At 35.7% G+C, this 17,779-nt stretch overlaps 1 protein-coding gene across 2 annotated transcripts in view; it reads right to left on the bottom strand.

Moving 5' to 3' along the window:
- Rcd5 (microspherule protein Rcd5) overlaps positions 1-17,779 on the bottom strand; it is a 245,474-nt gene that overhangs the window by 104,365 nt on the left and 123,330 nt on the right. For both annotated transcript variants that reach the window (XM_090395444.1, XM_090395445.1), the window contains exon 9: positions 15,293-15,368. In XM_090395444.1, the coding sequence (XP_090251570.1) occupies positions 15,293-15,368 (76 nt within the window). The remainder of the gene's footprint in view (positions 1-15,292; positions 15,369-17,779) is intronic.

Raw genomic sequence — 17,779 nt, 5'->3', positions numbered from 1 at the left:
TACTTTTGGTATTAATTCACAGTTTCATATAACAATTTTAATTTATAAATTCAATTAAAGATAACAGACTAATGTAAGAATTAAAGGTCTCAATTATAAAAAAAAAAATTTTTTTTTTTAGTGTGTTATCCAGATTAAACTTTCCCATATTTTTGACAAGGATATACAGTCATTTCAATTCAAGTTAGGGCGTTGAAGTAAGGCCTCAGCACTCTCTTTGAATAGGCGTTCAAATTTATAGCGACATCAGTGTAGAAGACGAGTCTTGGACCAGAGAATGTTGTGGCTTGTCTCTATACCGTGCTGTGCCAATCCAGACTTATCGGATTTGTTGTGAAGAATGTATGATTGATGTTCTTGTATTCTTTTTTCTATAGAGCGTCCGGTTTTTCCAAAGTACAACAGATTGCAGTTATAAGGAACTTGATATACAACAGGCAGAGACATAGTACTCCTAAACAAATCCAGTGGAGGTCTACAGGAATTCCTAACTGCTATAATAAATTTGGCAATAAAATGATAAAGACAATGAAAATAGGTAGAAACACTGAAAACACCAACTGCATTCTGAATAGAAAACCTATTGAACAAATAAAACATTTCAGTTATATATGCACAAAATTTAATTGAACATCGCAAACTAAATATGGAAATAACAGAATTAGCAAAGCTGGTATTTATTCTTTTGCCTGGAAGGCAGGCAAATGAATAAATTTATATTCATTTGTCTAACCTAGAATTAGTCAAAATACTAACCTAGCTGTATATAAGAGTGTTCAAACCAACTTTAGAAGAGGGGGAAAACAGATGGATATTTTGTTAATAGGGATATAAGTGACTGTTAAATCATATTTCTTCAGAATTCTTGAAATTGGTTCTGAAATCCTGGAAATATATGGAATTGGAACTCGATGTATGGATTCTTTGTTGTTCTGAATTGGATTGTAGGAATCGATCAGATGTTGTGTAGTTTTTTTGGAGAAGCCATTTAATTTCATGTGATGTTTGATAGTTGAAAGTTCTTTCTGTAAATTCATGATAACTGATTAAACATTTTATGATTCCTGTTTTTTGATAAGAATGATGGGCAATTGTTCGAGAATGTAACGTCCAGTAAAAGTGGGTTTTCTGTAAACTGTTGTTGTCAGAATACCTGAAGGTGAGTGGACGAGGAGAATGTCTAAAAAAGGATAACTTGTTGTCTTTTTCAATCTCCATGGTAAACTTAATATGAGGATGTAAGAAATTGATTTTGGCTAAAAAGGAAGGTAAAGAATCTCTGTTGTGAGGCCACACCGAAAAGATATCATCTATATATCTCACCCGAAAGGTGCTTGAGGGAATATAGATGAAAACAGGACGTTTTCTTCTAGACGTTTCAAATAAAAGTTGGCTAAAGCAGGTGAAAGTGGACTTCCCATGGCCATTCCTTCCACTTGGTTATAGAAATTGTTTTGGTTTGATAGGAAAAGTTTTAAGAAGGTGGAATACAAATAATTGATCATTCAAAAGTAGAACAAGCCACGTGATATTACATTGCTAAGGATTAAAGAGAGGTAAATTTCATCAGAGTGATGAATAAATTGTAGGTATTTCTTTTTTTGACAAATAGTCAATGATAAAGTCTGATCACAACAAGCTGCATTTGGCCTGAAGCTAGTTTTCCCTCAGCAAAGTTTCTTTTCTCAATTTTTCTTGGTCTCATAAATCTTACCATGAATACTGAATAGAAAAGTATAAAATTCTTATGTTATTCTCACATTTAATTTTCTTTTCTACAAATAAGCTCTACTCCAAATCATGTGGAATTCAATCTTCTAACCACCATAAAACTGATACCTCCATACAACTTGACAGCAAGCTCAATATCATTCAGTTTTCTGATTATGAAATTTATGTTGCTTCTATCTATACTCTTTTTTAGGTTATCTTGGAAGTAAAGAAATATAATACAGACAGCAAACTAATATCCTGTAGCAGGATATTAGTTTGCTGTTATTATGGCAACAGCGAAGCACGTTGCATTTGTAACTAAGAACATGTGTAGAAAATCCCCTAAAAGCCATCATTGCCCTAATCACACCATTTTATGTATAACATTACATTATGATTGCTAATATGAAATTGCACAGCCAAGATGACTCTATAAGACTGTGGCCTTTGGATTTTCTGGAATTAACTGATAGGCTGTAACAAAGTAGATGTCATATAGTTTATTATAAACTGGGTTAAGATAAGCAGTGATTGTTTATGTTATGAAGTGAACTTCGCTTGTCACAAAGCACATTTCCGAACGTGACATATTTTATTGCAATAATATATACATAAACACTCTTATCCCTTCATTAATATAATGAGGAAGCTCCTCCACTCAGGTTGTGGGTAGTATCGTCAGATTCTGCATCTTCACTAAATAAAGATTCAGAGCTGTCATCTACCATGAAACACACATTTTCTACCACCTCATCTATCATTTCATCAAGGGTCCAGAATTTTTCTTCTTTTTCAATAACATGGGTTATGCAACTTTTCCATGTGCACTCAGTAATTTTTGGAAATCCTTCCATGACCAATCTTTCAACATTTGAAATTTTGAAAGTTGTATTTTCAGCTCCAAAATGCCCCTTAATTTGTGCCCAGATGAGTTCTATGGGGGTTCAGTTCACAATAGTGTATCAGTTCACAACATGGAAGATGAATAACTGTATGTCCTTTCTGTTTACCAATACTGTCAATGTGATATTTTTGAAACTGACCCCTGACATTTGCCACCAAGTTCAATAGTTCTGTTTTCACCATATCAGAAGCAAAAGGACATTCAGCCATTTCTGAATGTCCTTTTTTAATGTAGCCTAAGATGGCACATTTTCCAGCCAGACAGAATGGTAAGATGCATCGTCCATTATAATAACGCTGTTAAGCTCAATGTTTGGCAAAAACATGTTCGTGAACCAACGTTCATAGTGCTTTCCATCCATTTCCTCATGATAATCGCCTTGTGATTTCTGCGCTCATAAAAATTCAAGCCCCCCCAGTACAAATCCATCTTTGCTGCCAGTGTGCGTTATGATAATATGAGACCCCTTTCCATTTCATGCTTTCGGACCTGTCATTAGGCCCAACAAAATGCTTGACGAGCACTTTTTACTGCATGTCCTGGAAAACTTTAGTGCAGGTGTGACCGGCATTCACCCAGGTTTCGTCTGCATAATAAATTTTTCATCTCTTGTAATGATATTTCCTTATAGAACGCAAATACTGGAGAAGCCATAAAATGATATCTTCCCTTTCAAGTAATGCCGATGATTGTTTTCTTGTGGCGTAAACAAAATTAAGGTCCTTTAACAACCGGTAAGTTGTTAATGGAATGTGAAGGGGATCTTCATCATTGTTTACAGCAGTCATTACCTTATATATCGTAGGAATTTTGTTCTTTCAGAAGAAATCGTGAACTTTCTGACGAATTGCTGACAACGTAAAGTCATTGTATTTCACCAAGTGTGTGCATAGTCCTACGACACTATGCCTCTTCTTCCGCGGCATATGCAGTTGATCTGTCATGGCCTTCCTTCTTCATGCAGTATAATGCCATCTTGCTTACAATGTAAGTTTCACTGTTTTCTTCACAATGTTGCCAACTGTTTTATCAGGATTTCTTGACCGTAAACCAGCTTAAACATAGTATGATGCACTTTTCAGAGCTTCTCAGAGGTTTGCCTTTACTAATTTAGGACTGCCGTGAGTGAGAATACAAGAGCCAATGGCACTAGTCATAAATCTTTGCCATGTTTAGGGCAAAGTCGGCAGTTGTCGGAGACCAGGTGATAGATAATTGCATTTTCCAAAAATAAGTTCCCTGTAACAATTTAATGGTATGAAACATATATAATTCTAGCATCGGCAAGTAAAGAAGTGATAAAATAATTATATACAAAGTACCACACAATGTGATAACGTAAAAAATTTAAGGAATTCTTTTATGCAGCATGAGTCTATAGTACGAATGGTAAGAAAAGCCGGAAATGTAGCTTATTCTGCTACTTCCAAGATAATCTGAAAAAGAGTATAGTAATTTTTCTTAAAGGCAACATAAACTTCATGATCAGAAAACTCAATGATAAAGAAGAAAAAAATCTATCTTGGGGGGGGGGGGGAATAATAAGTCTTATTAGTCTTATTATTTCTTTTAAGGTTACACAGTGATCAGCATTCATATTTGCGAATTTAGGAACACAAGTGTTGAAATTATTATTTTACTAATTATTAATAAAATAACACTTGACGTTTCGACCCCTGTATGGAGATCATCATCAGAAGGATAAATGTGTATAGGGATCCAAGCTACATGCTCTTGCACTCTATACTGGTAAATTAAATCTATGCTGTTAATTAATCTTTTTCTTATGCTGACCTCTAGTGATAATTAAATAAAATAAAACAAAATAAAAATTTTAAAAATAAATTTAAAAAATTAAATTAATTTAAATAAAAAAATTAAATTAATTTAAATAAAAAAATTAAATTAAATTAAATTAAAAATAAATAAATAAATAATAAATAAACATGAATGAACATGAAGTTAAAGAGGCGTGAAGGAAAAAAAGAAAGCATATCAAAAGTTCCTGGCAAATAAGTCAGCTTGTACTCTTAGAGAATACAGAGACAAATGTAAGAAAACTAAACAATTTGTAAAACTAGCTAAACAAACGTCATGGGAGGACTTTGGCAAGAACATAGAAAATAAATATCAAGAAGGTGGTAAGATATTCTGGAGGTTGTTGAAGAAGCTTAGAAATGGAGAAAAGAGTGCTGTAAAAGGAGTTAGAGATGATAAAGGTGACATGAAAATGGGAGAAAAAGATATTCTTGAAGTATGGAGTATTCACTTCGAAAAATTGCTAAATGAAACAAGCAGTAATAGCACAGTGGTAAAAACAACTCAACAGGCATACAGTCAGGAATACATATCCATACTTGAAGTAGAAAAAGCCATCAATGGCTAGAAATGTGGAAAGGCAGCAAGAGTAGATGATATTCGACAAGAAATGCTGAAGTATGGTGGTATAAAAGTCTTACAGCGGCTGCACTGCATAGTTCAGAAAGCCTGGACAGAGGGACAAATTCCCGATGACTGGAGTAGAGCTCTCATAGTACCCATATATAAAAAGTGAAATAAAACTGAATGTGAGAATTACAGAGGTATTTCCCTATTGAGTGTTCCTGGCAAGATTTATGCAAGTATACTGGAGAAATGGTTGAGAAAAATTGTGGAAGGAAAGCTTGGTGAAGAACAAGCTGGATTCAGGCCAAATAGAGGCTGTCAGGATCAGATCTCCACTTTACAACAAATAGTTGAGAAAGCATGGGAATATAACAAAGATCTGTATTTAAGTTTTGTCGATCTGGAAAAGGCATATGACAAGGTGCCAAGAGAAAGAGAAGCTATTCAATACGCTACAGTTATATGGTGTCAATGGGCCATTATATCAAGCAACTTAGTATTTATTTGAGTTGTAAGTCAGCAGGTTAGAATTGAAGGAAGTACAGGAAGATGGTTTAATGTTAAATCTGGTATGAGACAAGGATGTACATTATCCCCTCTGTTATTCATTATTTATATGGATCACATTATGAAGGAAAGTGGTATTAAACATGATATCAAAATTGGAGATGTTAATTCAGCTCTTTGCTTCATGTAGATGATGTTATACTGCTAAATAAATCTGCTACAATTCTGCAAGATTCCCTGAATAAATTGAAAAACTGTTGTAATAGATATGGTATGAAGGTCAGCAATAAAAAGACAAAGACAATGAAAATAGGCAGAATCGTTGAAAATGTCAACTGCATTGTGAACGGAGAACCTGTGGAACAAGTAAAACATTTCAGCTACTTAGGCACGATTTTTAGTTAAGATGGTAAATTAAATATGGAAATAGACAACAGAATCAAAAATCTGGTATGGTAGGAAGTCAATTGAATAAATTCATGTGGAATAAGAGAGAAATTAGTTGGAACACTAAATTATACAAGTTTAATTTAGTGTTCAACTAAATTAAATTTGACAAGATAGTGTTCAAACCAGTTTTAACTTATGGATCTGAGAGCTGGGTCAGAAGTAAAACACTTGGCCAAAGATTAGAGACCGCTGATATGAGAGTCCTGAGAAAGATTAGAGGCGTGAACAGATGGCATCAATGGCAATATCATATTAAAAACGAGGATATTAGGAAAGAACTTGACATTGTCAGCATCCAGGAATGCGTTAGCAGAGCTAATCTCAGGTGGTATGGTCACTTAAACAGAATGGACGAGGAAAGATTAGCAAAACAAGTGTTCTCTGCCAGGTTGGCAGGAAAACGACCCTGAGGAAGACCAAGATATAGGTGGATTGATACTGTACAAAGTGCCTTAGACGATAGAAATATAAGATCTGATAATGCTGGAATCCTGACAAGTAACAGACTGATTTGGAGGAAAATTGTAGATAGGAAGTTAGTAATGATGTAAATTTTTCATGTAGTACTATCATATCCTGTACATCCCTTGAGGGTACATGGCAGGAATTTGATTATGATGATGATAAATAAATAAATAAAAATTTTATAATTAATAAATAAAAGAAATAAAAAACTACAATGAACTCTGCTAAAGTCCTTATGTACTAAGATTCTTCTGGATTTGTACAGTTCAGATTGTTATACTATGATTTTCTTCAGGGCTTGTACAGTTCAAGTTGCTATGGAATATTAAAAAAAAAAAAAAAAAAAAAAAGTTATCATCGTGGATTTATAGCGCATTTAAAGAAGCAGTTCCAAACATCTTTACAATTCACTGCATTCTTCATATGTAGATAGCACTTAGCTGCTAAACATCTTAGTGGTAGACTACATAAGACTTTGGATGATGTTATTAAAGCAGTGAATAAAATAAAACTTTGGGAACTTTGCCGTGAAAATGAAGAAGAATTTGAGTCTTTGGCTTCACACTGAAGTTAGATGGAAACTTCAAATGGGAATTGTCTGCGACGCTTTAATGATCTCTACGATAATATTTTGGATTTTCTTAATTCACGTGATGAGAACATGTGTAATGTTCTAAAAAAGGAAAAGATTGACATCGCATATCTTTCCAATATTTTCACCAAATTAAATTAGGTTAACATCAAATTGCAGGGGAGCAGCGTGAATCTTATTAAAGCAAAGGGAATTATAAATGTTTTCATCAGCAAATTAACATTCTACAAGCAGAGCATTGCAAGATGAGATTTTCTGCAGTTCCCAAGTCTACAAATAATAGATGATTTAATATTAGATACAGATTTGGATTATTATTGTTTTCATCTTCTGACACTGAAAGAAGACTTGATGATCCGATTCAAAGAATCTGATATGCTTAAAATACCCGATTGGGTCATAAATCCATTTCTTTCCGATGCCACTTCTGTTCATCCAAATTTGTGTGAAGAATCTATTGACTAAAAAATTATTTTGAAGCTCAAGTACAATTTCGACAGCTTGGGTATGAAAGATTCCCGCCAAACATATGATGCAACTATCTTCAGCTTTGACAAGAAATAAAATTACTGCTCACTGTTTTTCCTTCTTCATACTTGGTTGAGAAAGGATTCAGCATAGTGTTGCAATTGTTAGCTAAGCAGCGAAAGAGGAGACTTGAGATTTCGTTAGTCGAACATTGAACACGATACTGAAAAATTAGCAGGATCGCATCAGGCTGGGGGTAGCCAATGATTAGCTTATTAAATACAGTAAGTTTACATCTTTTTTTAATAAAAATTAATTTGAATCAAAGTCATTAATTTTAATTAACTATCAGTCTAAATATGGTGATGGTAATTTAGGTTTGTCTAATAATACATTATGATTATCTTATTGAGTCATTGACCTACTGTAAAATTGAGCAGGGGACGCCAGGCCATACAAATAAATGAAAGTGGGGGGGAGGCGCTAGATAAAAAAAGTTAAGAACCACTGGTCTATACTATTGTTTGGAAACATTTAGGATATTATTGCATTATAATTGTGGGCTCTGTTATTAAAAGGTATAGTTGCCAGGTCATTATTATTATTCCAGTGTTTGGACTGCTTAATTCGTTATAGATATATTCCTCTGGTATGTGTTTGTGGAGAGAGCATTTGGTGGGTAATTTGCGATAATTTGTCGTTAATAAATAATGCGCTGCCTATTCGTCCTCAGGACCAAAAGTAAATGTATATCATTGAGAACCATGTGTAATATGGAGAACGTTTGATATGAGTCTATTTCTGAATAGCCTATCGCCTTTAGTTCATGATGATGATGACATTCTCTATTAGCACCAAATTATTGCCTGTCGTATTCTTGTTCTTGATGATGCAATTGGGTTTGAGCATGCTATGCGCACCAAGGTTCTAGTACGAATTCAAACACGTAAATCATATAAAAATTTTTATGTATCAGGTAAGTTTAAATTAAAAAGAAAAAAAAATGTCCTGGATACAATGACTAAGGATAGGTGGACACTATGATATCAATGTTTATGAAATCTTTATATGGTAAATAATTTCTATCGTCATGTGACACTTCGACCAGTCTTTATTGGAGGTCTAAAGTGATTTGGAATGAACCTTGATTGCCTCTAAGAGTTCCCAGATTACATGCCATAAATTGCTGATGTGTAAAACTTCACCAAATCTTCTTGTAGTGGGATTTTTCTTCGGCTTGTTCTGGTTGCTATAAAGGTTGCAGATGAGTCCTCCACATTCTTGGAATGGTTAGGCCATCATTTTTGTTCAGATCTGGGTTATGTTTGAGCATTTCACATGCTTCTTTAAATTTCCTCTCTAACCAGGTTTTGGTGCGGTTGGACTTGGTATTATTCCAATCAATTCTGTGGTAAGTTTGGAGTGTGTGGTCAGAAAGGCTGGTTTTTCCAAAATGGAAGTATTTAATGTGTCGTTTGTGTTCGTCCTTCCTAATTGGGATGATTCGCCCTGTTTCTCCTATGTATGGTAGGTTACATGTGCATTGTATTTTGTATACCCCTGGGTGGGCTAGGTGTGGAAGAGGATCTTTGGAAGACCTAAGTAGGTGTCTTAATTTTGTTGGGGGGGGGATTTAAAGGTGGTTTTGAGGTTGTATTTGTGTAGTGTTCTGTCTATTTTTTTGGAAATGCCGCTAACATAAGGTATGGCAATAGCATTCTTGAAATCTTTTTTGTTTTTACTAGTATCTCTGTGGAGATCTTGTGAATAGTTTTTTTCACTGTATCCATTTTTCTATAAATGTATGATTGATGATCTTGTATTCCTGGTTTAGAGCTTGTTCATTTGAACAAATAGTTTGAGCTCTGTGTTTAAGGGTGCTTATGACACCTAGTTTTCGTGTTGGTGGTGATAAGAATTTTTGTGTATATACTGGCCTGTGTGTGTAGGTTTACGGTAGACTGAGAAGGAGAGACAGCCTGAGGGAAGACGTGACGAGTGTGTCTATTGGTTAGTCTTATTGGTTCTTCTGTGGAAAGTTGCATAGTACACATACAGGCCACTGAATGTGTACTATGAAACTTTTATTCCCCCTTTAGCCTGAGCTATAGCATATATGTGGTTTGGCATAGATTCCACAAGGTGTTGGATTGCAACTATGCCTACAAGATACTAGGCAATCACTAGATTGGTTCAGAAATGACAGAAGAGGACTCTGCTCCCAGATCTGTTTTTCTAACATGTCCCATACATTCACAATAGGCTTTTTGTTGGCCAGGGAAGATGGCAGAAGTCGCTCTCATGCTTGCTGAGCAATTCTTATGTGATGGACAGTAGCACTGCCGTCCATGAACAATCATCACCAACTGAATAAAAAAAAGATAACACTGCATGATGGACTTGATCAGCAACAATGTTCAAATATTCCTTGGAGGACACTTGACCTTCAGCAATATCATGGGACCCATTGCATACCAACAGAACATGCATCACACCATGATACCACCTCCAGAACCTTGCTTCATGGGTCTCTTGTCAAACTTTCTGTCTACCATTGGTACAGAAAAAGGTGACTCATCAGACCACATGACTTTTTTCCAGTCTTCAGTGTCCAGTCAGTATTCCTGATACTACTGTAGACAAACTTTCTGGTTCTTCACAGAAATTAGTGTTTCTGTATAGGCCGATACTGATTCTCTTCAATTTTCCAGCACATAGCTTCATTACATGTTTCAGTTGATGGCTGCACGCACACATGCACGCACGCACGCACACACACAAACAAACAAACAGCAAGTTCTGTTTGTCGATACAAGCCTTCTTAGACAAGCAATAAAGGTTATTTTTTCACTGATTAACCCAGGATATCTCACCTTTTAAAAAACCAGTCAGGTTTGCTGTTTTCAAAATTGTGGCTCCAGCCAGACAGGCATCCAAAATAAGCCTTTATCAGATGTGGAAAGATCCTTTGCTTTTCCCATTGTGATCAACAAACACCATTGACAATTTAAGAATGCAGCAGAATTCTTTAATAGTTGCCTAGAATGTGTAGTGATGCACAGGATCAATATATGTTGCGTAAATGATGTTTACATGCATCTAATTCAGTGGCCGGTATGTGTAATACTGGTCACTGAATAAAAATCATCCAATGTATAAACAAAGTAAAGTAGAATAAAACACAATACAGTAAATGATATTGAAAAACTTATATATTATTATTACGGGCAGTACCAAGGAGTCCTTAGACTCCTCAAGGGAGGCCCAACATCATGTCAAGAACAACTATTCAACATTCGCACAGTATCTAGCATACTTCACCTTGAACTCATTTTCAGTCATGGCACCCACAACAGACTCTGGCAGCTTATTCCACTCATTCACCACTCTCCAAGTAAAAAAACCTAGCTCTAACACCCCTGCTAACCACACTCTTACCAAACTTCCATGGATGGCCCCTAGTCCTCCCACTACCAGTCCTATTCTCAAAAATATCTTCTGAATTAATCTTATAGAAACCCTTCAGTAATTTGAAATGTCTCAATCATATCACCCCTTTTTCACCTATCAACCAATTTCTGCAGCCGACAAATCTTCAACCTGTTCTCGTAAGGTTCATTCCATAGTCCTGCTATTATCTTGGTCACTCGTCTCTGGATCCTCTCCACCTCCTCCCCATCGAGAAGAAACCCTGGCACCCATATCTGGGCACAGTAGTCTCAATGGGGTCTTATCAAGGCTCGATACAGAGGAACAATAACCTTTGCTTCTGCTTGTTAAAGTATTTTTCAGCAACCAAGTGATTTGATGAGCTGATTTAGCCACTTTTGCAATGTGCCTCCTAAACTTCAACTCCCTATCCACCAACACTCCCAAATCCCTAGCCTCATCAATCTCTTGGAGTACAGTTCCACCAATGTGATATACTCCTGCTAATCTTTTCACCCCAAAATGCATAACCTTACACTTTGCCACATTAAACTGACATCCATTTTCCTTAGCCCAGTCCTCCAAACTATCCAAATCACCTTGCAAAATTTTGACATCCTGTGCACTCACTATTGCTCTACCCAACTTTGCATCATCAGCAAACAAGTGAACACTTCCTCTCAGATCCTTTCCTATATCATTAATAAACAAATTGAAAAGTAGTGGTCCAAGAACAGAACCCTGCGGCACACCACTAGTCACAGGCCATCTTTTGGACTCTATGACTCTACTCCTGAATAAACCACTCTCTGATATCTCTCCATCAACCACCCTCCTATCCATCTCACCAACCCTATGCTGCAGTTTACTGATTAGAATTCCATGTGGTACCCTGTCAAGGGCCTTAGCAAGGTCCAGTAGAATCACTGTAAACCCATTACCCTTATCCAGTTCAGCGGTCACTGTGTTATAAAATGTGAGCAAGTTACTGAGGCATGATTTACCCTTCACAAAATCATGTTGTCCCCCATACAGTATCCGATTTTCATCTATCCAATCCTGTATTTTTTTTTCTTGACTATTTTTTCCAAGACCTTGACATCAATTCATGATATGCTGAGCCGGTAATTTTCAACAGCAGTCTTGGAACCCCCTTTATGCAGTGGAACTATTTTCCCCTCTTTCCAACCCCTTGGAACTAACCAAGACCCGAGACTCAAATTAAACAAAATGGTCAAAGGCACTGACAATTCTTTAGCTGCTTCTCGTACGACACGAGCTGGTATACCATCCAATTCTGCAGATGAATTGACATTGAGGTTTTGTAATAGACTATTCACCTCCACTTCATCCACCACAATTTCTGTATAAGCTGTTGGTTCTTTCATTTCTGCAATGTCACCACCAGGATGATATACTCTTGCAAAGTGCTCACTCAGTAATTCTACTATATCAACTGATTCGGCTACCTCCCTACCATCGGCATTCTTTAAAATCATTCTGTGATATATATATTTTCTTTTACTTGCAACATATCGAAAAAACTCTTTGGGATTCTCTTTAGCCTGCATGGCTAATGTTCTATCATAATCCGCTTTTGCTTTTCTTACCACACTTGTTACCCTTCTGGCCTGGGATTTATACTGTTCATGTGCCCGCAGGTCACCCTTCTCCTTAAATTCTCCCCACAGTTGTTTCCTTTTTTTGCAGCTCAAGCTTAATGGTGTTATTCATCCATTTAATCCCTACATGATTTATTATTCGGACTCTAGGTATACAGTCAGCCATTGCCTCCTGCAAACACTTCTTAACTGCCTCCCATGCACTATCAACATCCAGCCCTTGCAGTTTTACATGCCATGGCACTGAGCCAAGCACACTCCTAAGCTTGTCATACTTATCAGCCCGGTAATTCCACATGTACCCTGTCTTAATTGTAAATTCCACACCTTTAGCCACCTCCCAAGTTAAGACCCTATGATCACTCTCACCAATTGGTGGTAATGTGGTCATATTCTTTACAGTCAGATCCTCAGATGCAATTACTAGGTCAAGCATTCTCTGACCCCTAGTATTTTCCATTACATGCTGTCGCAGATAGGTACCCTTAATAACTGCATAAAATCCAATTTCTTCCTCCCATGTGTCCTCTCCTCCCTCCAATCAATGCTACCATAGTTGAAATCTCCCATAATAATTACCCTCCTTCCACCATCTTTTCCATCACCTGGTCTATAGCAGCACCCAATTGTATATTTTGTTCTGCTAGCCTCAATCTCACACCAAATTGCCTCAAATGTGCTCTTTTCTCTATCCTGCCATTCAACTTCTATTCTCCTTGGCTGCAGCTCATCAGCTATCATCAATAATACTCCTGCCCCCATTTTATTCTCCCTGTCATTCCTGAACACACTATGCCCCTCACATTCAATCCCACTAGCAATATCATCTTCAGTCAGCCATGTTTCACTAATGCCAATAATCTGTGGTCTGGAAGTGCCAACCAAGGCCAAAAATTCTTCATTTTTGTTCCTAATACTCCTAGCATTAGTATACATGAATTGCAGACCTCCGTTGACCCCATTCCTACCTTGATGCCTTATACTAGCTATCCCATTCTGATTTGTTGTCCTTATTTGCTCGGGCATATTATACTTATTCATACACTCAACTGCCTCCCTAAAGGTCTGCATATCTACTTCCCCCACCCCTTAATAAATTTAGTTTCCCTGATTCTGCACATCCACTTCATTCAACAACATTTTTTCAAGTCTCCTTACACTGAATCCATTCAAATGCAAACCATTCTGAAAGTTGATTATGGTGAAATAAAAGAACAAATAAAATTGTAAAATGATGAATGATAAACAATAAGTAATTGAAATTCCATAAGGATTACGGGTATTTCCAAAGAAGATGAGTGGAAAACTAAACTAGAAAATGATATCATATGGCAAGTGAGAGAGAGAGTATTTTATGGTGTTTTGGCGATTTTGAGCAAAGTCACCCGAAAAGAAATTATGAAGGGCGAGTAAGCATTCAAGAGAGCAATTTTATAACTTCCATATTTGAGCATGTCTTGTTACATATCATCTAATTCATCTGCCTTTCCACATTTCAAATTTCTAACAGCTGATTTTCTATCTCTAATGCTGAAACATACCTATGTCTCCACATCCCTCATGGACAGGTTCTGGTAATTTCATGTTTCATTTTTAAAGTAATTACTCAAACTTCTTCCGTCTGCCATGAGATTCGGATTGTTTTTTTTTATCTTGGTGACATACTTCCCTGCCTGAAGCAATCAATATTTTCATTAGATTCTTGTCAACCAGTCCCTAAAATTTGGTTGTTCTTGTTTTCAAACACTTTCACTTTTTCTCCAATAATATTTGTATATTTAAGTTTGCAGTTCCCCTGCAAATGTAAATTAAGTTTTGTAAGCTACTTGATTTAATATTGATGCTTTTTAAAACTCACTCCCACATATTTTTTTATAAATTTTTCCAAAACATTTCTGAATTACATTTCCTACTCTGTGATGTTCATGTCTTCTACAAGAATGGGCTTTTCCTTTATATTAGTTGCCTTCTCTAATGACAATAATAATTCCTCTACTTCTGCCTCCTCAAACCTTCCACAGAGGAAATAAGCACAAACACATCTTACCATCTAATTTCTCATTTCGAAATATGCATACATGATATATTCACAAAAGTGATCTGACTATGATCTTATTTGGCACTTGCAGCAGCAGCAGTAATTCTCAAAGTTCATATTAACAGTTTAACAATGTGAAGATTTTCTCTGATTTTCTCTATCACAGCAGCATCATCTGCAGTACAATCCAAAAATTGTAATTTACACACATAAGCAACAAAGAAAGCAGAACGTCAGACTAAAAACCGAAAACATTAGGTAGAGTGCCTTCTATATGGGCACTAGCAAGAAGCTTTGGTTGTTAACAGGAAGTCTGTTTATTTTATTTTTATTTATCTGTCTATTTATTTAAGTTAATGAGAAACTATAATTCTTAGACCATCAGTTGAACAACTAAGAGTTCCAATCAGTGTGCACAAAGCACACTCCTCCTAAGACTTTAGGCTTTAAGTGCAATCAGTTCTATTTTATTCTGTGTCACTTGTGCTGCAATTTTTACAGATATCTCCATAACAGAGATGATATATGGAGTCATTCAACTACTGTTAATTCATCCTTTTGTGCACTGTTTTTCATTTCAAATTAAATTATTCATTAGTTTCACTCAGCACCTAAGCCTAAATACATGCTAAATCTCATAAGCACTCAGTTCAAACATAACAAATGCTTATACGAAACAAATAGTCAAACATTAAAATAAAGTAACATTATATACTTACTGTAATTCATCATCATCCATTAAGTCTTCTGCATCTGAGAAATTTAATACATGTTCACCTCGAGGCAATGGCTGAACTAGAAAAGAAAATATTGCTATTGAAATGAATACAAATATATGAGGGTTGTTTGATAAGTCTGCGCAAAAATGAAGAAAATATAAATTTTTGGACAAACATTTTTTTATTTTTCAACATAGTCTCCTTTGAGGTCTATACACTTAGTCCAACGATGCTCAAGTTTTTTTATCCCATCCATATAGTATGATTTGTCCAACTCTTCAAAATAGGCAGTTGTTTCGGCAATCACCTCATTGTTTGATGAAAATCTCTTTCCTGCCAGCCATTTTTTCATGTTTGGAAACAGACAGCAATCCCAGGGAGCCAAATCTGGAGAGTGGGGGGGGGGGGATAAGAAAGGACTTTGTAGGCATAAATCGAACAACTTTGCAGTCACAATTGCAAAAGAGTGAGTGGGTGCGTTGTCATAGTGAAAAAATAATCTTCTTTTTCGTCAAGTGTGGTCGTTTTTCCTTTATTTCATTATTTAAACTATCCAGCAAAGATGCATACACTCCGGTAATTGTTTTGCCCTTTTCTAAGAAGTCTATGAAGATTATGCCACGAACATCCCAGAAGACGGCGGCCATAACCTTTCCTGCTGAAGGAACGGTTTTCGCTTTCTTTGGTGCAGAGTCCCCGCTTGCAACCCATTGTTTTGACTGTTCCTTGGTCTCAGGCTGGTAGTGATGAATCCATGTTTCGTTCACTGTTACGAAACGACGCAAAATTCCTCTGGATTCCGTTGAAACAGCTTCAAGCTGTCCTTGCGATAGTTCACACGTTGACGCTTTTGATCCAGTGTGAGCAAACATGGCACCCATCTTGAGGATAGTTTTCTCACATGGAAATGTTCATGTAAAATATTATGTACGTGGTCATTTGAGATGCCCACAGCCTTAGCAATTTCACGCACCTTCACTCTTCTATCATCCATCACCATATCATGGATTTTTTCAATAATTTCTGAAGTAGTGACCTCAACATGGCATCCAGAAAGTTCAGCGTCACTTATGCTCCTATGGCCACTCTGAAAGTTACTAAACCACTTATAAGCCATTCTAATCGAAGGTGCAGACTAGCCATAATGTTTATCAAGCTTAGCTTTGGTTTCCTGAGCTGTTTTGCCTTTCAAAAAGTAATGTTTAATCACTACATGAAATTCTTTCTCATCCATTTTTCACAAATCACGGTACTTGATCGATTCAAATGAACGCCAAACACAGAGTAATAGATCTATCTGACTGAAACTTAGTGTGTGATCCTTCAACAGTTGCCAGCAACTAAAAATAACTTTAATGCATACTGGTGGCCATCTCTTAGACTTTGCACGGACTTATCAGACAGCCCTCGTATAACCAACTAATTAACAACTAAGACTTCCAGTCAGTGCCCATACTGATACAGATTTGATAAACTTCTCAAAGCAAGTCTAATAATTGCCAGTCTAGAATTATTAAAAACATAACTAATCATATAGACTAGTCTTTATACAAACAACAGTTTATCACCGAATACTGGTCACCTCCTACTGCTTATTATTGAATAACTGTTTTTATGATACATATACCTAGCAACAACAGATATTTTATCTGGTTTTTTGGTACCAAAGTGAGATTTGTAGGAATGAATGTATATTCCTATGTTCTTATTTTAACAAAGTATATGAGAGACATGTACATTCTTATATGGACAAAGATGAGAAAAGGTAGACCATTGGCTGTCTCAAATGAAAGCCAGGTTTTTTTTCTTTCACTTAGAAGATATCCTGCAACTCAACTTATTTCATGAACAGTAATACCTATTATAATGCTGTAAGCAAACTTTTACTTTATTATTATGTTAAATACAGACATGAAGAAAATAAAAATAATTTGTCTAATATACTATTGTTTGTTTGTTAGTTGTATACACTCTTAATATATCTTATTAGATGCCCCAAACTGTGTTCATACATAAAGAAATTTACAAGATTCATATCTGATTGATGGAATGACTTTTAAACTTAATTCCTTTTAGAATCCAGGAAATGATTGACTCAAGACCAAATAAATAAATATTTAATAAATATTTTTGGTAAATATATTTAATAAAACTAAACAAAACTATATACATGATAAATATAATTGAATTAATACGTATACAGACTAATTGGATATAAAATAAAACTATACTTCTTGAGATCTCCTTTTAGAGGATGAATTCATTCACTCACTTATCAGTCAACTAGACTGAGCATCTTTTTTTACAACAAATTCTTAAAAAAATAAAATGTTCATTAGGCCTTTTCTTGAAATGTAAAACTTCTCTTTTTTCCTCCTTAACTTCCATGGAACTATGTAGTATTTCCTTATTTAGCTTACTTATCTTCACTCAGTCTTACTAAATATAAATATTGTCTTACCTCAGGTGATTTCACTAAAAAAAAAA

The sequence above is a fragment of the Typopeltis vanoorti genome, chromosome 7 (genome assembly GCF_054136105.1).
Source record: "Typopeltis vanoorti isolate ZY-2024b chromosome 7, IOZ_Tvanoo_1.0, whole genome shotgun sequence".
NCBI classification, from domain to species: Eukaryota; Metazoa; Arthropoda; class Arachnida; order Uropygi; family Thelyphonidae; genus Typopeltis; species Typopeltis vanoorti.
The sequence above is the reverse complement of the archived record's forward strand: the minus strand, read 5'-3'. Positions and strand labels throughout refer to the sequence as shown.